General features: G+C 40.6%; 1 protein-coding gene across 4 annotated transcripts in view; it reads left to right on the forward strand.

Moving 5' to 3' along the window:
* Nucleotides 1-24937, forward strand: part of tpk1 (thiamin pyrophosphokinase 1) — a 158581-nt gene that overhangs the window by 94035 nt on the left and 39609 nt on the right. For all 4 annotated transcript variants that reach the window (NM_001006074.1, XM_005162615.5, XM_073940321.1 and 1 more), the window contains 1 exon segment: nucleotides 2750-2861. In NM_001006074.1, the coding sequence (NP_001006074.1) occupies nucleotides 2750-2861 (112 nt within the window).

The following is a 24937-nucleotide window of genomic DNA, read 5'->3' on the forward strand; positions in this document are numbered from 1 at the left end:
GTTACGAACAAGAAAACTGAGGCTACTATTTGCACAGGCTCACCAAAATTGGACAATAGAAGATTGAAAAAACATTGCCTGGTCTGATGAGTCTCGATTTCTGCTGCGACATTCAGATGGTAGGGTCAGAATTTGCCTTCCTGCCTTGTCTCAAAGATTTAGGCTGGCTGTGGTGTTGTAATTGTGTGGGGATATACTGTATGTCTTGGCACATTTTAGACCCATTAATACCGACTGAGCATTGTGTCAAAGTCACAGCCAACTGAGTATTGTTGCTTACCATGTACATCCCTTTATGACCACTGTATACCCATCTTCTGATGGCTACTTCCAGCAGGATAATACGCCTTGTTATAAAGCATGAATCATCTCAGACTGATTTTTTGAACATGACAATGAGTTCACTGTACTCCAATATCCTCCACAGTCACCAAATCTCAATCCAATAGAGCACCTTTGGGATGTGGTGGAATTTCGCATCATGCATGTGCAGCAGACAAATCTACAGCAACTGAGTGATGCTCTCATATCAATATTTTTACAACCGGCTCAAAGTTGCAACATTACAGAGACAATACAGACCAGGTAAATTGAAAAGAGAAATGATTTATTAACAAAAACATAACAAACAAAACTATTTAAACCAATCAAAGACAGTATAAATGGAAGTCAGTAGTGAAAAGCATGTGAATGGTAGTGAACTGAGCTCATGATCCAAATCAAACTAAAATAAGTCAAGAACGGCAGGCAGGGACGTTCGGCTAATCGAGCTCCCTCTCAGAAAGAATGCCAGACTTTTTATAGGCACCACACAATGGGTCTCAGGTGAGGTGACCCACCCACCAATCTGCAATCATGCAGGCTCTGCAAATCGCAAAGACACAAAAAACAAACAGGTTCCACATGGGACCTAACAATATGGACCAAAATGAGGAATATTTCCAGTGCCTTGTTGAATCTATGCCATGAAGGATTAAGGCAGTTCTAAAGGCAAACAGGGGTCCAAACCGGTCCTAGTAAGGTGTATCTAATAAAGTGACCAGTGAGTGTAGATCTGTGTAATAGTAGACCAGTCAGGGGGTCTATGATGACCTGTCTTCACCCTCGAAAGTGCCTACAACTGACATACATGTGTTGGAACTTGAATTTGGAGCAGTGGAAAAAGGTTTCCTGGTTTAAAGAGTGTCATTTTCCAGCCTGATCTCACAAGAAAAAGTAACTATTCAATTCAGAGTTCAGACGTATGAAAATGTACGATTTTAAAAAGAAGACGTGGCACCCAACCCTACATTTAAACACAAGCATCATTAGGGTGAGCAAATCGTACTAAATTGCACGAATGAGATCGTATGAATTCATACAAAGTGAAGTTTATTTATAAACTAATTTCAAGAGGATCATACGCTTATGATTGCTTGCAGCTGTCTCTGGTTCTAGTCCTTACCAATCCAGCCAACGTTTCTGTGCGGAGTTTACACATTCTCCCTGTTTTCCTCCGGGTTCGCCGGTTTCTTCCCACAATGCAAAAACAGACAACTTAAATTAATTGATTAATCCAAATCAGCACCATAGACATGCACCTAGAAAGTAAGTTATCTCTTAAGAGCAATCACTATCTCGATCTCAGATCTCGAGATCTACCTGAGATCAACCTCCTCTCTCACCTTGAAAACGGGAGGGAACCCCAGGCTCGAAGATCTTATGATCTCAGAACTCTATCCCAGGACAGCATGCCAAACAGGCTTTATAATCAATCATCAGCTAAGTGTGAACTCTTGAATAAGCCCCTAAATCAAAAAGTTACATATTGCCATGAGATCACATTGCATTTTCTGTAAAATTACATAGATTTCTGTGTACATGTGTGCTGTTTACAAGGGGAAGCAATGGAATCAGAATGCATTGTAGGCTGTTGACAAGCTGGTCAAGGTGTGGACAAGACATACAGTACTCTGGGCAATTAAGAATTAAATTATGGGAAACTATAGGTTTAGTCATTTGGTTGGTCTTAACTTTGACACATGCTCAACACATAACACTGTTGAAAACTAGTTGTCTTCTCTGGTAGAAGAGGTCTGCTGATTAGTTTATCAGTAATGGTTTGAGGAACATAATATTTATGCCCGTAATACAAACAAGGGTCTGTTGGATGTTTTTGATCAAAAAGTTTGATCCACATGGATTCAGCTAAAAACCGAATTACCCTCTGGGTCTGCTCCTGATTGAATTAAGCCTATTATATTGCCACCAGATACCACAGGACAGCCTCAAGGGTCTTGTAGAATCCATGCCTTGGTAACTGCTTTGAAAGCACATAGAAAGATACCGCACCGGGGGGCATAATGTTTTGGATCGCTGCGATTTCAAAAAGTAAATGTTACAAAGAAGGAGCTAAATTCTGAAGGACAAAAGCTTTCTGAGAATAGGATTGGACATCCTATTTGTACCCTATGGGAGAAATGAATAGGAATAGCAAACAGCAGTAAACGGTCAAACTATTTTGTCTTGAAACAAGTGTGTTTGTGGCCATACATAAAATAATAAAACAAGAAAATGCCAGTTTCCAACATCAAGCAACATTACAAGCTATTTTCATCTCTGAAAATTAATGAAAGTGAATGAAACCTGGAGTCTTGAGCCAATAAATTTCCAATGCCTGCGCCTGGTTGTACAAAGAAAAAAGCTCTTCAGACTGAGTGTCAGTCACATTCAATAACCTTCTCCTGCACTTTTTTCTTCACACGTTTAGGGCAGACATCACCAGCTGAATGTGAACACCGGCATGGAGGGTAAATGGTGCAGTCTGGTTCCTGTGGGCTCTCCCTGTCTCACCACAACTTCTGGGCTTAAATGGAACTTAGGTGAGTTGCACGCCTTCAGGCCACGGGTCTATCCACCCACTCACACACACCTCAAAACACACACACGGCCATCCCAGAGGACCGTCTCCCAGCCTGTGCCATCCTCTGTGCTCCATTTACATGGCCCTGTCCTAGATAGGAGACATTCATTACCCCCGACAGCTCAAATCTCCAGCAAACTCTCACTGATGCTACAGCTGATGCAGTTTGTCAGGCCTAGATTTAGAAAGAGCTCACATTTACATCAGTGGATTTTAGTCTCTCAATAGTGTTCGCTTTTGAATTGCTCATTTTGTTTTCATAAAAACGCTATTTCCTCTCGGGATGACCCATTGAGAGGTTGCCTCTCACAGATTAAACAAAAGAAAAGAAACAAACAAGAAAAACCGTGTTGAGGACATTGGTTTTGTGCTGTGTACTGGATGTACTGCACCTTGCAATCCATCTTCACTTTAACGGTGGACAGTTTGTACTATTATATGAAGGAGAATAGAGGATTTTATGCTTTTGTGATATTGAATGTGAAGTGTATAATTTGTTGCACGACCGAGATCCCCAAATTCTTTGCAGTAAATAGTGTTTACAAACAGGTTTCGACTCCAGTCCTCCATTGTTCGGCCAAACAGATGGTTTAAATAACCTACACACTACACCTCTAAGTATCAACTTGACTTTTTTCTTTAGAGCCGATTCAAACTTTGGCCATCTAAAAGCATGCTGTTAGTCTCTGTAGTGGTTTTGAAGGGTTGTAGCTCTGAGTGGGTGAAAGTGGGCCGCCTCCTACGTGCATTAAATGTTAAAGGTGTGCCAAACGATGGCTCTGACTGAAGACATTAGAGGGAATAGTAATGTAGCCCAACTGTTTGCCTTTGATCTGCTAATGCGAGCTGTCAACGGGAATAATCTCCAGCAAGTTTGCAGCAGAGGCTGGGGTTTGTGGTGAAAAAGCAAGCTCCACTCCTCCTGTTAAATCCTGAAGAGGGCACAGGCGGTGTTGTTGTGCTGGGGCCGAAGTGACAGATACATGACTGGGAAGTTCAGCTTTATTGTGTCAAAGGCTTGACGTATCTGCCAGAAGCAAACTTTCCAGAAGATTGTAAATATTGCAGACTGTAACATTTGACCTTGGCTTAAAATCAAAAAGCTTAAGTTTTTCCGTCACAAAACTAGCTCTATATGTAAGGCTTCTTTTTTGTGCTTTTCTACTGCATGGTACGGCATTGTACCGTTTGGTATGGCTGACTTTTGGGGATTTTCCACTGTGTACATTACCTGGTTGCTTAGTACCAGCTCAGTTGAGATTCCAAATAATTTGTACCATCACTAAAATATTAAATAAAGACTGTTGATTACTGGCTGGCCCTAGAGTATCGTCACAAGTGTTGGGCAATAATGCATTACTAGTAACAGCATTACTTTTGACTGCAACTAATACTGTAACATTCATTCATTTATTTTATATTCGGCTTAGTCCCTTTATTTATCCGGGGCTGCCACAGCGCAATAAACCGCCAGCGTATCCAGCACGTTTTTACGCAGCAGATGCCCTTTCAGCCGCAACCCATCCCTGGGAAACATCCACACACACTCATTCACACTCATACTATATGGATAATTTAGCCTACCTAATTCACCTGTACCGCATGTCTTTGGACTGTGGGGGAAACTGGAGCACCCGGAGGAAACCCATGCAACCTTCTTGCTGTGAAGCGACATCACTACCTACTGCGCCACTGCGTCGCCCTAATACTGTAACACATTACTTTTTAAATATAGTAATTCCGTTATTGTTACAATATGATGCATTTGTCTGTTACTTGGTAAGTACATTAATTTTGGCTGCAGTCTAGTCCACATCTTCCTGTTTACAGCGGGGACGCATTGTGGGATTGGCAGATGCCAATCAACCACTGTATAAGGTGCCAGACTGGACAAAAGTCAAGCGAAAGCAGAGGCCAAATGTGCTCAAGGTACACTTAAGCTTGGTTTATATTTCTGCGTCAAGCGATCGGCGTGAACATTTTGAGGCAAGAACCGGTGGACGTGCAACAACTTTAATCATAAGGTAAACACAAAGCAACAATTTCCTTCTAGTGCTCCTTTATGAGACTCGCTCCATCAGACTCTCACCTCAGCCCACACTCGTCAGGGCTACCAAGTCGACCAATCATAGAGCTTGCACCATCCATCGCATCAGCGTCGGCCACGGGCGAGGGCTATGCAGCCACACACAGCCTTCGTCAGAGCATACGCTTGCGCTTGACGCAGAAGTGTAAATTAACCTCAAGTGTGTGTGTGAGAGAGACCGGGTGTGCGTTTGTTATCTGTATAATGAAATTGATTAGTTTAGTAGACACAGTGACACATTTCTATTATATTTCAGAACATGGTATTTAGAATGTATAGCGTTGTATTGCTCAGAAAAATGCTGTGATTTATTTTTTATTATTTTACATAATTTTATAGCTGTTATACAACAGCAGATTGTGCACTTTGAATATTCACCTTATTCTTCGCATACGAGCAGGCACTGCCATTTGAATCTTTTTGGCTCGAGAATTTTTGACCCGCTCTCATTCACTTCCATTCGTTTTTAGACATAAAAAAATTGATTGATGTTGCAAACTGACATGTTCCTATTATATGATTCTGCTTGGTCTGTATAATCATAAAAACACTTGTCTGTAGACTAAGTAGGTTGACCGTTTTCTGCGGTTTATTATTCCTAGTCATTTCTAAAACAAGTTCTAAAACAATCACAAAAACGAGCGCACTTCCGCATTGAACAATAAGATCATTACACAACTTCCTTTCCATAAGTTGCTGACATGGCATGTTTAATTTGTGGTTAGTTTGAAAATTGCTCATCAACTTAATTTTTGAGCAGCTGTTGTGTTTTTGTTTTGTTTAGGATGCAGAAAATGTATGGTTGTCTATAATAGCCGTTTTTGGTGCTGAGTTTCACCAAATTGATTCCGAATGATAATTCAGATTATTTTTTTTTATATCATAAAGTTTTTGTTTTTGATTGTATATTGTTGCTAGTTCTCATACTCAAGCTGTGAAAGGACATGCTAATACAACAACTTATATGATGCTGAAGCAACTTTTGTTTTTGGTTTTTTTTGTTTCTAAATATATTATTCAGCTGGTTTATCACCTTGTTATATTTTTTATTTTTGTGCTGCTGGTCTGACTTAAAAATGGCTTTTTGCTTAAGTCTTTCTTGTGTTTTAGTTGTAAGAATGCAAATTAATAAAAAATATAAAAAAATTTATGTTTTTTGGAAAAGTATCTCAAAAATTACTTTTAATAAAAATGCATTCATTTAAAGTAATCGATAAAGTAATTGAGTTTTTGAATGAACTGTAACTGGTTACTTTTTTTCAAGCACAACACTGATCGTCACTACCCAAGTCATTGGATTTGCTACATTTAAAAAAACAGCCATCAACAGCCGCTGAAGGACTGTTGAACGGAACTTAACAAGACTCCACCATGATCAGTAAAACAGGTGCAGATGTTCCTCTTGTTGTGAAACATCTGCCTGTTATTTAAAGCTGCCATAGAATGAAAATCTATATGCGTAGGCATAGCTGAATAATAAGGGTTTAGTACATGGAAACAACATACCGTGAGCCTCAAACACCGTTGCTTCTTTGTTCTCACATAAATCCAAAACACTATTACACTGCACAAAGGATTATTAACATCCAAGCGCCCAGCTGCATTTGAATGGCACACACCATTTCCTAGTGAGATTACTACAATGATAATCTTTTTCCAAAATGTTTAAGTTCATCTAAGCACGTATTAAATGTATTATGCATGTGAGACTGTTACGCCCCATCTAGGGGTAAGAACACAACATAAAAGGGAAGACTGCACATATAATTCTGTTTAAAATATATATAAAGAGATTGTATTTACACAATGATTGTCTCAAACAAAATTTGTCTTTTTCAACTTCAGAAGCTGACCAGGCCAAAATAATCAACACAACAAAAACAACACCTAAATTCTAATTCCCTCTAACTTCCCGATGTGCAGCAAAATAAAATAAAATAAAATACACTTTAATACCTAACTCCCTTGTCCACAAAATAATAATCAATAAAAAAGGTACAAAAAAATGGTTTCAAGCTTCCTGCTTACTGTGTACAAATATTTACATTCAGCAAACAAATCCAAAAACCAAAACAGCAGAGTAGTCAGTTAACAGACAGAGGTCAGATTTTTAATGATAATGTTACAGATTTTCCAGGATCTGACAAAACAGGATGTGAAAAAGGAAGAATTTATATGCAGCCAGGAGTCTGACTAGGTAGGGTGTGGCATCAATTGGAGCAGGGGCAGGGGCAGGACCAAGCAAAGGAGCAAGTAAACCTGCTTCCTGCAGAGAGAACAAATAAAATTTGAAAGGTCACTGACAAAGGTTCAGAATTTGTCCCATACATGAGCTCAGTGGCCTATTCTGACTGCTATGCCATCATGATGAAAACAACACATTGAAAAAAGCTTTATGACCAAGCAGAATCCTCTATTGGATGTTGCTTTGGCGTGACGTCAGCTAATCATTTTGGCCAGTGCTAACCAATATTTTTCATGAGTACAACGTCCAGTTGTGCATAAAAATACAGTCTGGCATCAGAGAAGTCATCTTTCACTTTCGTATCGTTGAGAAAAACTTTTATTATAAATATTGGACCATATTCTTGAAACAAAAAATGACCAATAAAAAGGTGTGAAGCACCAAAAGTGCACTATAATATATAAAAAATGGAGGTTTATAATTGTAAATCAGTCCTTTTTCAGTCCTTTTTCAGTCCTTTAAGTCGTTTTTTATGAAAAAAAGAACCCAAACAGAACTCAGAAACATTTTTAAACTCTTTTCAATTAAATTTGTATAAAAAAAAAAAATTCAAATATAAACCCACAAGCTAATCGTAGTGCAGATATTTAGAGACGTCTATAAAGGTCATTTCTCTAGTGAACTAATGAGCAGTGGACACTGAATGACTTGTTTGAGGTAAATTTAATGGTACATGACATTTTGTTTACAACCTGTTTAACTATGGTCATTTTGCAGTTAAGCACCAAATGAGTGGTTACAAGAGATATGAGATTGTGCACGTAGACTTGAACTTGTACATTGCATAAAAAAGAGGCATCTGTTGCTAATAAAATTGACACAATTTAAAAGGATAGATGGCATGTGCATTATATACTGTAATGTTCAGTCAAGAAGTCAACAGAAGTTTCAAACTAAGTAGCTTTTATTATTCATGATCAAGTTTACTTTTTCTAACAGAATCGGTTCCTTTAGGATATTACACCCTCAGAAATAAAGGTATGAGAGCTGTCACTGGGGTGGTACCTTTTCAAAAGGTACACATTTGTACTTGAGGGGTCCATATTGGTACCTTAGAAGGATATAGTATTACCTACAAATTTTAAGAGGAACACTTTTGTACTTTTTAGGTACCAATATGTACCCTTGAGGTATTAATATGGACCTTTTAGGTACAAATTTGTACCTTTTTAAAAGGTACCACCCCAGTGACACCTTGCGTACCTTTATTTCTGAAGCTATGTGGTATGCTATTTACAAACGTGACAGGGGATAAACCTTTTAACACCAGACCATCACCAGTCACCTCACCAGACATGTGATATCCAAATTGCCGGAAGGTATAATAAATGTAATAAACAATGTGTTTCAAATAAAAATCAAATACAATTTATTAAATTCATATTTTTATAGAACTTTTACAATGTAGATTGTGTCAAAGCAGTTTAACACAGAAGTTGTAGTGAATTGAACTGTGTCAGTCCAGTTTTCAGAGTTAAAGTTCAGTTTAGTTTGGTTCAGTGTGCTTTAAATTTCACTGGAAAACGTCCAAAATCAACAATTGTTCTTTTACATCATTTTGCAAGAGAAATCCAGTAAAAGTTTTCAAATGGAACCAAATAAGTAGATGAAGAAATTTGCATTTATATTAGATTATATTTGATTTACATTCTTTTAATTACAAGTAATATCAGTAACATTGTAGAAATTTATACACCATTTTTAATTTTAGGATCCTTATGGACAATGTTGTCTTTGTCATTTAATACAAACAGCATACATTTTTGGTAAAAAGTATTATTATAATTATTGAAATATTAAAAAGAGTACACCCTCATTTATTTTCCATGAATTGCATGTGTTCCTTCATGTACAGATCTTAGATAATAAGGACAAACTAACCCAAACCCCTTCAGATTTCTGGCATATTTTTTTCAGGTTTGGTCTGTGCTGCCAATTATGCTATTGTTATTGTTGTTGTTTGTTGTTTAGTTGTTATTTTCTTTTGATTATGTGTCAAATGGGTTACTATGCATATCAGAGTACTGTCATACTTTTAAAAATAATAACAATGCAACAAACAGTTATTTAATAATACAAAATAGATCCGAACAGTAATTAGTATATGAACTTCTTTGTCATTAAAACAGTGACATTATATAAACAAACTGTTGTTTGGTTATAATTATTGAATATTTGATAGCTATCACCAGGATAGATGCTGCAAAAACATGTCAGTGAAAGTAACAATGGTAAATATTAAATATTAATAATGATAAATTCTGTCAGTGTCAAAAAACATATACTGTATATATGATATGAAACAAGTGTTAAATAAAAAGACCATATTACTGTGAACAAACAATATTTTCAAAGTGAGATTTATGAAAGCTGCATGACAGCTGAGACGGCATAATATGCACTTTGAAAAAGTACAAGTAATGACCACAAAAATTATATAACATGTATTTCTGTCACATCTCTTGGTGCTGTGTTTATTAGTCTCGTTTTGTCTCATTACACTCAGCCCTTGCCCAGACTCCCTTGAGCCTTGAGTGTGATAACGAGAGAAACACATTCTGAGAGATCAACTACCAGTGATCACTTTTGTAATTTCCTGTATGAATTTGAATAATTCTGCCTTTGTGTTTTTATAAACGTCTCTTACAATGGAGAACAGTTTGTGGATGGTCTTAATTTTTATTTTATTATTTTATATAGCATAGTATATACAGTACTCAGCATACACGAGCACACCTCTCACAAATCTATCTTTTAAATTCATGTTAATAGTAAGCTTTACAATATTGTATTAGTACATAGGCATTAAATTAGTCAGTACTAAAGCCAAATCTGGAGCTTATCTAACAAAATAACTTAGATAATGGTCTAAAAACTAATACACCCAACATTTATATGTTATAGAAAAATATTAAATACAAATTTTAAAAAGAGGAAAAATCAAGAGAAATAAATAAAATAAAATAAAAATAAAAAATAAATAAAATAAAAAACTAAAACTAAAAAAAACATTCAATATTTATTTGTATGTTTAGTCAGGTTGTAATTTTTTTTTTTTTTTTTTTTTTTGCAATATTTTGCTTGAATTTAATTGTATTATCTTTCAATTTCTAAATATGTTTGGTGACTAAATATTATTTTAATAAATATATCTGTTTAATAAATCTGTTTTGTTTAAATACACTAAAATATATTGCCTGAGAAATTGATTCAAATATTAATTTTTAAAATGGAGTGCACTTAATTATGCTGAGCACTGTATAATAAAAATGCATACCATTTCTTTTCACTTTATTTATTTAGAAATCTTATTACTATGATTTATTTATTTATTAATTTATTTTGTTGGGAAATATTTTTTTTATTACTTGTATTTATATAACAAAACAATCCTAGATCGTGTCAAATCATCAATAAACAAATCCAGCTAATTGAGTAATCCACGTTCGAAGAACGGACCCCTGGGCTGCATTTTTATCATTCATTCACTAACTTCAGTCTTCAGTCACAGGATCCTTCACAAATTATTTTAATATGCTGATTTGCTACACAATTAAAGGGGTGGTCCAGAATGTCATTTTAAGGCTTGGTTGTGTTTATAAGATGCAAAGCAATGTGTGCTCATTTTTCAGTTGAAGGAAATCATGTTATCTTTTTCATAAATCTCACTTTGATTATATACAGCTACTCAGCTAACATGAAAAAGACTGATATTTATCCTAGTTCCTCTAAAAGGCCCGCCCTCAAGTGAATCTGATTGGTCATCGTCATAATGTGCTGCGATTCGCAGATCGGCTCCACGTCACGCCCGTACAAGCACACGCTTTTCTGCTTTGTAAACAGTCAGTCAACCTTCTGCCTGCTCATTAAAATAAAATCTGACAAGCATTATTTTCTGTAATATATCGTGATTGAAGAATAAAGCACAAGATGTGGGATGCGACCTGTGTGAGCCTTGATTTATTTTTCTGCTTCTACCTGAGTTAGAAGAGCTCTCCTGTATTTTTTTAACTCAACGCAAGACAGAACGTCTTTCACATATATCCGGAATTTGCAGGTGTAAGTAATATGAATCATCCACATGTCTTTTGCGACTTTATTATCTGAGATGTAAAACGCATGGAAAAGCTGCCTAAAGAGAGTCAATGCAAAGTCGCGCACACACATAGACACGAAAGCGCTGCTGAAGTGTGTGTGTGTGTGTGGGTGTTTACAGCAGTTTGACTGATAAATATGAATTTGTAGCTAAATCGTTTGCGGTGCAAAACAGTATTACCCATTGTTTACATCGTTGCTACAGCACACCGTTAACGCTGGACACTACATGTCATGATCAATTTTAACAAATAAAAACACTTACAGGTTGTAGCGCACAGCTTCTGCTTTGAGGAGATTTTAGCCGAATCCAGCACTGAACTGAGACAGATTTTGGAAGCTGTTTTGTCAAATCATGCTTGCTATGTATTTTATAATTCTCTGGAACATAATTAATATTGAACTGTAAGCACTTCTGTCTTTGTGTCGTGTCCTTTGGAAGACCAAATACAAAAACAGACGAAGCTCTGTGGAAAGAGCAGCGTTGGACACATTTAAGCTTTATCTCTGCTATAACGTTAAAGCGTCTCTGGCCACGGCCCTTAGCTGCGCAGTGTGTGTGCACGGTAAACAAACCTTTGTGATCTCACAAGGGCCGGAAGTATTTTTTGCACTGAACTTAGAACTTTTTACATTCAGAGATGCTGTTTATGTTCACATAGCTACATTACACATCAACTAAAGTTTAAAATATGATATTGTAGTGGACCACCCCTTTAAGGAACAACTCATATTATCATTAGCATTCCTACTTCATGAAAAAAATAATAATAATAACCTATATAAGCTGAGCTAATCTTAACTATTCCAATAACACTTTAGCTTAGCTCACAATTCACATGAGTGTTAACAAACCATTAACTTACACTGAGTTGGGTTTAGGTTTTGGGTAGGATTGGGGATGCAGAATAAGACCTTATAAGTTATAATAAACTGTAATTATCTTATTAACAGGCAAGTAATAAACCAGTAGTTAATAGCATGAATTGTGGCCTAAAGTGTTACCCCTATTCCTAGTATTTTGATGGATTTTTATTACCACAAAAATAACTTAAACATTAATGAATGTTTCTAGATAACAAGTGCAGGATTCTGTGAGTTGAGCTTCTCCCAATAGCCTGAGGCTGACGTACAGTTCAGCACGACGTATAAGAGATTTCCACCTGTTTTTACTGGAGTAACTCCATCTAGTGTTTCCTCTTGGGAAAAAGCCCTGCCAAGACACTTAACCTTAAGCAATTTACCACCAGCAGCTAGATGACACTTATAACCCTAATAAACAGCCCTCATACACACACACGTAAGACATGGCAGATGTGAATAAGTGAAGTGTAGTTCCATGTGTTTCTAAAACCTTTGGGAATACATTAATGAATGCATGATGGGGGAAAAAATGTCAGGGTGAGGTAATCACGGTAGCACCATGACCCATGGAGTGTGTTCATATGACTGCATTTATTAAAGTTATTTGCAATAACAAGCAGCAAAATGTTAAAGGCACGACTGCTGTTGTCTGAGGAAGTGTCAACCTGCTTCAATGCTAAACTAAGAGCTTACACTGTTAGATTTAGTGGTGAATATAGAATTAAAAGGTTGTTGATCTTAGTCAGCGGTGTTCAGTTAGGAGAAAGACATATGAAGAATTTTCTTAATACTTTGAAGAACAATATGTGGATCAGACATTGTATTTTGAAGGTGCTATGTATCAGGATGATAATGCACCAATATACACAGCTAGACTGGTGAGAGAGTAGTTTGATTAACATGAAAGTGAAGTCAAACATCATGGCCTGCACAGTCATCATCATGGCCTCCCATGGCCTGCACAGTCACCAGAACTAAATGTTATTGAGCCACTCTGGAATGTTTTGAAGAAACAAGTCAGGAAATTTTTCCTCCACCATATTAATTTGTATTTGACATAATAATCTCTAGTTATTTTGAAAGATACAAGTATTTAGCTTAAAGTGCAATTTAAAGGCTTGAGGTTATTAGGTTGACTATGCAAATTAGGTTAATTAGACAAGTAATTGGGCAACAGTTATTTGTTCTGTAGACATTTTAATAACAAAAAACTCAACGGGAAAACTTTAAAATGTTTACCCAAAAATTGTTGTTGTTTTCTTAAATAAAACTGCTTTATACCAGCCCTACTTAATTAAAAATAAGACTTTTGTATATTATAGAAAATAATATGATAATGTCCTTGCTCCGTTAAACATCTCTTAAGAAATATATGAAAATGAATAAACATTTCACAGGAGGCAAGGCAAGTTTCAAGGCAAGTATGTTTATGTAGCACATTTCATACACAGTGGCAATTCAAAGTGCTTAACATAAACAAGAATAAAAGAGTCAAGTATAAGAAAAAAAAAACAAATAATTAAAGTGAATAAAAAACTGATTAAAATGTGTTAAAACAGGTTAAAGTATACTGAAGGCGGATTCGCCCCACTTTGACTGAATTCTTGGAATTATATAGTTTATATGATGCTTAAGATCTGAGTGAACTGTTAGGTTTGTATTTAGTGAGCATATCTGTAATGTATTGAAGTCCTATGCCATTAAGTGATTTATAGACAAGTAATAATACTTTAAAATGTGTTCTGAATGAATGGAACTGGGAGATGTAAAGACCAAAAGGCAACCTCCTGCTCTCCCTCGAGAAGCCAATATGGAAATAACTAAAACTGCAATTCATCGACTCGCTTTGGGGGGCTGACTCCAGGAAGTCCAGGGGCCTCATGTATCAACGCTGCGTATGCACAAAAACTTTGTATAGACCTAGCGTATGCCAGGTTTTACCCTAAGGTTTGGATTTACTAACGATGAAATGAACATGTGAATGTGAGTTAATCCACGCCAACTTCATGCCTGGCGTAGGTGCATTTCTTGTGTGTGTTTGTTTTATTTCCGTTATCAACAATTATGTTAAATTGCATACTACAAAGTATCCTTACAAAGTATGCAAATTTACAGCTTTGTGCGTACGCAATGTTTTAGTATGAATTCAACACAAGTCTTCGTACATGAGGCCCCAGGTGATTTCTGACTGCAATGGGAAATTGGCCATTTTTACAGCTGATAAAAACATGTTTACAGCCTGGTACAAAAGATGGTTTTGGTGCATATAGCTATGATTACCCTTCATGACAACTGTAAGGGGGTGTGAATTTTTTTTAGAACTCATCCATTTCATTTTTATTAAGTTATATTAATTCTGCATAATTAAGGGCGTGGCCACCTGAGTGACAGCTAGGTCTCGTTGCTCGCTGTCTCGTCTCCTCAGCTGATTCTGGCTAATTAGCCGCTGAGCTCGGCATATACATCGTATTTTTGTTTGGGTTAATGTTTCTTACAAAGTTAGTTGCCTTTTGGAATTATTTCCTACAATCAATAGATGATATGGCATGCTGTGTGCACTTAATTGTGCTCACAAACCGTTCAAGCTGCTTCCATATCCCAAGTGAGTGAACTTATATAAATATATACCATATTTATAAATGTATTTGTTTTATTTAAGATCATTTATCCTTTATAGTTTCTTTAGACTTGTAAAGCACTCCAGAATCTGACAGATTGATTAGCTGTAGGCTCTAGAACAGTCATTTGAAGCGTTGTCGTACAGTGTCATACTGTTGAAAAACATCTTAAGAACAATGTTTAGACTAATGTTAAAGACCAAACACTTTATTGACATAGTATACAACCAAGCACTTGTGGTCAGAACACAAACGAGTCACAGGTAATAAAGTATTACGCGTTCTGTCTAAGCCTGGTCCAAGCAAAATGCCTGCAGGTGTCTGTAGCTTCGCTCACTCTCCGATTATTTGCTCTTGTTTGGTATCCCGACGTAGGTGCGATGACAAAATGGCGACGGTTGGCCGCGCCTACTTGTAGCTTCCTTTGCAGTGTTCAGAAATCTATGGGTGACGTCACAGATACTACGTCCATATCTTTTACAGTGTATGATAAAGACCTGAAGACAGGTTTGATGTGCTCTGATTTTCTGGTTTTGGTCAGAATCCTGGTTGCAGCGTTCTGGATGAGCTGCAGCTGTCTGACTGTCTTTTTGGGAAGTCCAGTACAGTAATCCACCCTGCTGCTGATAAAAGCATGAACAAGTTTCTCTAAATTATCACTGGAAACAAAGCATCTAAATCTTGCAATGTTTTTGAGATGATAGTATGCTAATTTAGTTTCTTCTTTGACATGACAACTGAAACTCAGATCTGACTCCAGAGTCACACCAAGATTCTTGACCTTATTTTGTGTTTGTTTGACCCCTAGAGCCAAGGTATGCATTCACCTTGAGAACCTCATCTTTGTTCCCAAATGCAATGACTTCAGTTTTCTCTTTGTTTAACTGAAGAAAGTTTTGGCACATCCAATTGTTAATTTTATCAATGCATTGGCAGAGGGTGTCAATGGGGCTGAAGTCATTCAGCAGTAAGACTAAGTACATTGGAGTGTCATCAGCATAGCTTTGTGAGATTTGGTTCTTCTCTTTATTTGGCTCAGTAGGAGCATATAAAGGTTGAACAGGAGGGCTAATAATTATGCTTTCATATAATATGGAATGCATATATGATCTGTAAAATTGAATAGCATGTATGTTTTGTTATTTTGCTGAAAGAAAAAAAATGTTTGTTTTTTTGAAAAAGAACTAACAAACTGTAAATTCCCTTTTTTCCTCATTTTAAATATGCAGAAAATGGAAACCCCATTTATTTGCAGAAACTTTGTGATGTGTTTGGAATGTTTAAGAGTGCTGGTTTAAAGCTATTAGGGCTATGAATTTCATATTGTTGCATGTTCTATGAGCTCTGTGGCTTGGGATACACCCATAAGCCCTTGCGATTTGAATAATTTAATTTCTGCTTTGGCTCAAAGCATGGTAACTTATGGGATGTGTAAATAATTGCTAATAGGATTCATAACTGCTTTAGGTCTGTTTTGTGCTTTTGATGAAGCCTCTTCTAAATAGTTCTGTTTAGTGATTAACATTCTCTTGTAGCATTCTAATATAGCTTTTGGCCTCTATACTCCCAAAAAATTTTTTTAAAAATGCTAATAAATTGTAGGTTGTAAAAGTTGTGAACTTTACTGATGCATTCAAATATAATGAGCTCACTGAAAAAATAATGTGAATTGTGACGTAAAGATGTGACCCTGTGGTTATAAAGACTCATTAAAAGTGCTGTAAGAATGTGTTTTTAACTACAGTTGTTCGAACTGTAGTTCTGCCAAATGACTACAAGTTATCAGTATGATGGTAAAAAACTGATCATTTCTAGTCAAACCATCCTTCTGCAATCTTCAAATGGAAATAAGGGCAGTATTAATAGCTTAAAATGTGGAAGACCGTTGCTATTATGTGACTATATTGTATTGCAATATGGAGCAATTATGTGTTGATGTTAAATCAAAAATAATTCACAAATACTTGAAAATGAAATTATTTAATGACAATAACTCTCGATGACTCTCTATTACAACTGAATTAATTACAAAATAACTGTATAAAATGATAACATATGAAATGATAAAACAAATGATAATAATTGTACCCAGCTTAAATGTAAAAAAAAAGTTAACAGGGGTAGAAGCAGAGACAGGGGGAGGGAGAGACAAAGAGAGCAAGTAGGCCTCAAAGACCTGATAGCACTATAGTCAGAGAAGATAGACTCCAGAGCAGGAAAGTGCAGAGAAGAAAGAGAGCCAGAGCAATCTTTACTAACTATTTTGTCTCTTTCTTGACCATGTAACCAAAGGCCAATATTGAGACATTCAAACTGTCCTATCAACATGTGACCACATCATAAAACCTGCAAAGTCCTTAAACCAGGCCCTGATCTTGTCAATATCTGCCTTTTAGTCAGTATGGACCTTCTTTGGTGAAAAAGATATCTTTTGCCATATAAACAAATGCGTCACATACAGTGCCATAGAATTCACTGATACGATATGTTTGATTTTTTTTTTCTCTGCTTATAATGTTTGTGGCTTAAGTTAAGAGCAAAAACTCTCCAGAAAGTTTTGCATTTCCATTTATAAAATTGGCCCTAGAATAAAATGCTTGGATTTTACCCAGTTTGAAATTATCTTGAAATATTATTGAGCTCTTTTCTCATGCTCCTGCTGCTTATCTCAGTCTCTGACAATCACATAGCCTAATGTACTCTTAAGTACACATGTGAAAATAATCCCACAGGCTTGAAATATACTTTTACTCACAGCACATATAGAGTTAACTATATGCAACAAACAAAACATAATTCGATTTTTAACAATATTTCAATTATTATCTGTTTTGATCTTTTTCTTTTTAATGGGTTAAATAAAAAAAAATGTAAATAACATTTAAAAAACCACTACTTCTCTTTTATGCTACTCAGGAGCCATGTGCACCCACTGACAGGTTAAATCTGCTCATGTCTATCTCTCATTCAAGTTTAGGTTGTTTATTGGCATGGCATTTTGTACAGTATGCCAAAGCATTTTAGATGTATGAAATATGTGATGTTTTGACATTATCAAATTAATAAAATATACAGCAAATGAGAAATACATGACAGAAAAAAGGGAATAAAAACAGACAATATCTCTAAAAATGATTTAAGATTAAACGTGTACATTATTTAAATAACACAAATGAGTTAATTACCCATTTCTAATAGTGTACAAATATTGTGAAGCCAATATAGATGTAATTTTACCTTCTCCGAGTATTAAGTCAAGTTGTTCGTTGTTTGAATTAAAGAATTAATTATTTAATGTCTATCTCACTCTGGCGGCTGTGTGCATAAAATTAACGACAGCTTAGAAAACGCGAGCAAAACCAAATCCCGGATATTTTAGCAGATTTAGAAACCCTAGCCAGGCACAAAAAGGTGCGGGTCTCTGTGGGTCTGTAGAGCACTTGAAACTGTCTGTGGGAGTGTTGACAGATCTCTCACACACAGAACTAGCAGTATGAAATAGGAAAAGGACAAAAAAATGTCCACTACTTAATCACTCGCAGATGTTTGTTTAAATCGGGTGGATACAAAATAGTGTAAAAGGATGATAACAACAGTAAAAAGAAAAATGTGCCACTATATATACTTGGACTCTTGTTAACATACCTGGGTGGCCTGCCCAAGTAAAGTCTATGTGTGGTAAGCCCTGTCATATTTAAGTTGTGAAAAATAATAATAATTCGCAACAAAAAGGTCTGACATAGATGTATTTAGAGTTGTATGTTGAGAGTTCAATATAAATGTGAAAACACTGGGAGGAATTACTATCAACCACTGTGTAAACAGATTGTATTATTATCTGTTCAAACAATGACTAAAACATAGGGAAAACTATAAACTTCATAAAACAATATTTTGGTCATCATTCAGATGTTTCATGACATTTATCGCCTTTTTTACTTCAGAAATATCACCATAAATGCTGAATGATAGGACGCTATGCATAAATATGCATTAAAACTTATTTAACATGTCATCACCTTAATTAATCGAATTATAAGGTTCTATCTGACATTTTTGTCAAAATTGAGTTATTGACATATTCTTATTAAATGACAACATATTTACATTATGGTATAGTTTTTTAGAAGTTGTTTACATTTTAATACTTTTTATTTAAAAAAAAAAACTAATGTTACACACATATTATTTGCTATGTAATGCAAAAACTTTGAAGCTCAGTATCTCATAATCATTCAGAACTCAGATAGATCCTTATAATTCCAAGGTGACGATGTGTGGCAAGTGTCACAATATACATGTTAAACTAACAACAAATAAAATTCAAAAGACTTTATTCCTCTTTGAGGGGCATTGAATAAACTTATAATCTATTCGTTCTATATTTAGTGATGAGATGAGATGAGATGCTCAGTGCCCATTGCATTAATGTTACCTACACTGTAAAAAATGCAGGGTTGCATACATTTAATGTTGTCCCAACACAAATCCATTAAATTAACATAACTAATTGAAGTAGATTAAACCTAAAACAATTAAGTTGCCCAAAAAAATCTTCAGAATTGTTTTGTTTCAGCTCTTTTTCAGCAGTAAAATTCTTTTTTGGAGTGTAGTCAATTCTGTCCACAGGTATTTTTATAAAAAAAAAATTTCTGCGCCTTCATGTAAAAAGAAATTTTGTCTTGTGCTTGTGCTGTTTTGTGCTCTTCTGTTGCCATTGTTTATCTTCTTCATGGTTTAATGGGTTTTGCTTAGAGAAGCTCTTCTGTAGACCTCAGCTGTTACAAATGGTTATTTACTGTCATCTCAAATCAGCCATTCTTCTCTGACAACTGCCATCAATAGGGCTTTTTTTGCCTAAAGCATTGATGTTCACTACAGATGACCTCTTTATTCTCTTTAGACCCTGGAGAAGCTCATGCCTAAAAATTGATTTGCAGTTTCAAACAGTAGTCCATCTGTCACCAACAACCATGCCACTTCAATCATCTTTTGATCCATTGTGATACTCGCTATAAGCTTTTTCTGTAAATTGATTAGTTGATTAGATATTTGCGTTAATGAACAGATGTACCTAATAAAGTGGTAACTAAGTTTTCCACACCTAAAGACTTTTTTACACCAGGGACTACAAGTAAAACAATATAACTACAGTTCCCCTTCGGTTGGGGAACTTCAGTGCCATGAATGGGAGGATTCGTATCAGAAGCCGCTTATCTGGAGAGTATTGAACGGGCCAATGAATGAAATTAATTGGCAGCGTAAGCTTGCGCAGGTGTGCGACATCTGCAATCATCTCAGCATATAAGCACACCTGAAGCCAGCAGACGCCATCCTTTTCGCTTCAGATCCTTTCTGAGTGAGTCGATGAGGGTTCCTCTTGCTGATCAGCACTTCAGAGCGAACGAGTGTGTCTCCCGGTCCAGAGTGGGTCTTCGCGGTGGCAGACGGTCGAGCTGGGTTACTCCCTTGCCTGCGGTTCTTTGGGTCCGGTCCTCCAGAGCGGTGCGTATAGTTGCAACTTTCCTAAAAGAGCAACACAGTCGTGCAGCACGTCCTTTTCAGGATGGCGCTCCGACTGTGCGTTTCTGGATGCGGGGGTTTCCTGTCTCCGGATGATGGACACGATCACTGCATTGCATGTTTGGGGGTCCAGCATGTTAATGCGGTGCTCGCGGGCGGTTCATGTCGTCATTGCGATGCCATGACCGTTGCACAGCTAAGATCGCGGCTAACTTTCGCAAGAGAGCGAGCCACCCCAGTTGCCTCCTGTTCTAAAAAAGCAGCGGGCGCTCGGGCAGATCTGAGGGTTTCAGCGGGAGATAATCCGCCGCCCACGGGCTCGCGGACCTCTCGCTCCTCACGGCGCTCCATCCAAGCTTCGGGTGGTGAGAGTGATCCGTCTAACCAGATGGTAGCTCTCACACTCGCTGACACCGGAGATCAGATGTCCTCCGCGGCATCGGAGGGTGGGCTTTCACTGTCCGACGAAGATCCGGACCCGCTCGCCCCCTCCGGGCAGGTGAGCGCTGTCAAATCGGATCCTGAAGCGGACATGTTAGCCGTGCTTTCCCGGGCTGCTTCGGCCGTGGGGTTGGAGATGGTTTATCCCCCAGCTCCGCGGCCGGACCGACTAGATGGGTGCTACGTAGAGGACCAGAAGGCGAAGCCTTCGAAGCCTCTCGTCCCCTTCTTCCCGGAAGTGCACAGTAGGCTCACGCAGTCCTGGAGGGCACCTTTCTCTGCCCGTGCTGCGAGTGCCTCCGCCCTCACCGCCCTTGACGGCGGAGCTGCCAGGGGGTATGAGGCGATCCCGTCAGTGGAGCGCGCTATCGCGGTCAATCTTTGTCCGCGCGGCGCCTCTACGTGGCGGGGTTTGCCCCGCCTCCCGTCCAAAGCCTGTAGGTTGTCTGCCTCCCTCGGAGCCAGAGCTTATAAGGCTGCGGGCCAGGCTGCTTCTGCTTTGCACGCGATGGCCACCTACCAGCGCTACCAAGCGCAGGCGCTGGCCGAGCTGCACGAGGGCGGGTCCAACCCAAGCTTATTACATGAGCTGCGCACCGCGACCGACTATGCTCTTCGGACTACTAAGTCCGCCGCGTGTGCGCTGGGGAGGACGATGTCCACACTTGTGGTTCAGGAACGCCACCTCTGGCTAAACCTGGCCGATATGCGCGACGTTGACAAAGTTCGCTTTCTTGACTCGCCCATATCCCAGGCTGGCCTGTTCGGCGACACCGTCGGTGAATTCACCCAGGAATTCAAGGCGGTGAAAGAGCAGTCGGATGCGATGGGCAATGTCATCTATCGGCGTGGCCGTAAGCCCGCTCCGCCTGCCGAGCCATCCACCTCCGCTGTTCCTCGCCGAGGGCGCCCGCCAACGAGTGCTGCCCCGCCCCCGCCTGCGCCTCCGGCCAAGCGGGCGCGGCGTTCACCTCGAAAGCAGGCAGCCCCTCCTGCCCAGGGCGCCGTTAAGTCCGGTAAACGGACCGCGAAGCGTCCCTGAGACAGGCCATCCGGAGAAGAGGAAACTTGCTCTTTCCCCGCTGGAGGGCGGGGCCCCGATAACAACGGTACTTTTCAGTGCCACCAAAACATCAGTAAAAGAGCACTTTTTCCCTTCCCCGGATGTGACTGCACGAGTTCTGCCAGTCCGGGACGCGCTGCCTTCCGGCTCGCAGACTCTACGTGCTTCGCCAGTGGCTCACGAGCGCTGGGGGGACGGTCTCCCTTCCCTCAGCCCTCCAGCCCCCTCTCCGGAGTCAGGGTGCGGAGCCAGAGCGAATCGCTCTCCTCCAGCTTTTCCGCGGGACCCTCGTGCTTCCCGGATCAGCACACCCACTCCGCGCTGCCCCACCGCTGGTACGTCAGCGATTGTAGCGATGACTCCATTAGCGAGGGCTCTGCCTGCCTGGTTAGCGCGGGCCAGCCCCTCGCGGTGGCTCATACGCACAATCAGACTCGGTTACGCGATTCAGTTCGCGAAGCGGCCCCCCAAGTTTACGGGCGTGTATTTCTCCAGGGTCAACCCCCTGTCCGCCCCTGTCTTGCGAGAGGAGATTGCTGCCCTCCTGGCGAAGGGTGCAATCGAGCCGGTTCCTCCAGCCGAGATGGAGAGTGGGTTTTACAGCCCATACTTCATCGTACCCAAAAAGAGCTTTGGGTCACGGCCAATCCTAGATCTGCGCGTTTTGAACCGCTGTCTGCACAAGCTGCCGTTCAGAATGCTCACGCAGAGGCGCATTCTCCAATGCGTTCGTCCTCGGGATTGGTTTGCAGCCATAGACCTGAAGGACGCGTATTTCCATGTCTCCATTCTTCCACGCCACCGCCAATTTCTGCGGTTTGCGTTCGAGGGTCGAGCGTGGCAGTACAAGGTCCTCCCCTTCGGGCTCTCTCTGTCTCCGCGGGTCTTCACCAAACTCGCGGAGGGTGCCCTAGCGCCCCTTCGGCTCGCGGGCATTCGCATACTCAGTTATCTCGACGACTGGCTGATTTTAGCCCACTCGCGGGAGCAATTGATTGTGCACAGGGACGAGGTGCTTCGGCATCTCCGCCTACTGGGGCTTCAGGTCAACCGAGAAAAGAGCAAACTCGCCCCCGTGCAGAGGATTTCTTTTCTCGGGATGGAGCTGGACTCGATCACCATGGTAGCGCACCTCTCCGAGGAACGCGCTCGCCTGTTGCTGAACTGTCTGAGGGAGCTCGACAGCAAACTAGTGGTCCCACTGAAGTTCTTTCAGAGGCTCCTGGGGCATATGGCATCCGCAGCCGCCGTCACGCCGCTCGGGTTGCTCCATATGAGACCACTTCAGCACTGGCTTCACGATCGGGTCCCCAGACGCGCATGGCACGCGGGCACACACCGGGTCTCGGTTACTGCGCTGTGTCGCCGCGCCCTCAGCCCTTGGAACGACCCCTCGTTCCTACAGGCCGGTGTGCCTCTAGGACAGGCGTCCAGCCATGTTGTTGTTTCAACAGACGCTTCCAACACGGGTTGGGGGGCCGTGTGTCGCGGGCATGCGGCTGCGGGCCTCTGGAAGGGTGCCCAGCTGCATTGGCATATCAATCGCCTAGAGCTGTTGGCAGTGTTCCTCGCTCTCCACCGCTTTTTACCGGTGCTGGAGCGGCAACACGTGCTGGTCAGGACGGACAGTACGGCGGCGGCGGCGTATATCAACCGCATGGGGGGTATGCGCTCTCGCCGCATGTCTCAGCTCGCCCGCCGTCTGCTCCTCTGGGGTCACCCGCGGCTGAAATCGCTGCGCGCCATTCACGTCCCAGGCACGCTCAATCGTGCAGCCGATGCGCTCTCACGACAGCTGTTACGCCCTGGAGAATGGAGACTCCACCCCGAGTCTGTTCAGCTGATATGGGCGCGATTCGGGGAGGCCCAGATCGATCTGTTTGCTTCCCCCGAGAACGCTCACTGCCAGTTGTTTTTTTCCCTGACCGAGGGCTCTCTCGGCACGGATGCACTGGCCCACAGCTGGCCTCGGGGCATGCGCAAGTATGCGTTTCCCCCAGTGAGCCTGCTCGCGCAGTTTCTGTGCAAGGTCAGGGAGGACGAGGAACAGGTTCTGCTAGTTGCGCCCCTTTGGCCCAACCGGACCTGGATATCAGAGCTCTCACTCCTCGCGACGGCCCTCCCCTGGCGGATCCCTTTGAGAGAGGACCTACTCTCTCAGGGACAGGGCACCATCTGGCACCCTCGCCCCGATCTTTGGAACCTCCACGTGTGGTCCCTAGACGCGAGGAAGACTTAGGTAACCTACCGACTGCGGTGGTTAATACCATCACTCAGGCTAGAGCCCCCTCCACGAGGCGCGCCTACGCCCTGAAGTGGAGTCTATTCACTGAATGGTGCGTCTCTCGCAGAGAAGACCCCCGAAATTGCCAGATTAGTGTTGTGCTCTCTTTCCTTCAAGAGAAGTTGGACAGCAGGCTGTCGCCCTCCACTCTCAAGGTTTACGTGGCCGCCATCTCCGCTTATCATAGCGCGGTAGCTGGCGGCACCGTGGGAAAGCATAACCTGGTCATCCAGTTCCTTAGGGGTGCTAGGCGAATTAATCCATCTCGCCCCCCTCTCATGCCCTCTTGGGATCTCGCCCTCGTTCTCACGAGTCTGCGATCCGATCCCTTTGAGCCACTCGAATCAGTATCTCTAAGATTTCTGTCCCTGAAGACAGCTCTGCTGGTTGCGTTGGCCTCCATCAAGAGGGTCGGGGACCTGGAGGCATTTTCGGTCAGTGACTCGTGCCTGGAATTCGGGCCGGATTACTCTCACGTTATCCTGAGACCCCGCCCCGGTTATGTGCCCAAGGTTCCTACCACCCCCTTTAGAGATCAGGTAGTGAACCTGCAAGCGCTGCCCCCGGAGGAGGCAGACCCAGCCCTTTCTTTACTTTGTCCAGTTCGCGCTCTGCGCATTTATGTGGACCGTACTCAGAATTTTAGATCATCTGAGCAGCTCTTTGTCTGTTATGGCGGTCGGCAGCAGGGAAGTGCCGTATCGAAACAAAGATTATCCCACTGGATTGTGGATGCCATTTCACTCGCTTATTCGAGTCGAGGTCAGCCGTGTCCCCCGGGAGTACGTGCACACTCCACTCGGAGCGTTGCATCCT

This window comes from Danio rerio, chromosome 24 (genome assembly GCF_049306965.1).
Source record: "Danio rerio strain Tuebingen ecotype United States chromosome 24, GRCz12tu, whole genome shotgun sequence".
Lineage (NCBI taxonomy): Eukaryota > Metazoa > Chordata > Actinopteri > Cypriniformes > Danionidae > Danio > Danio rerio.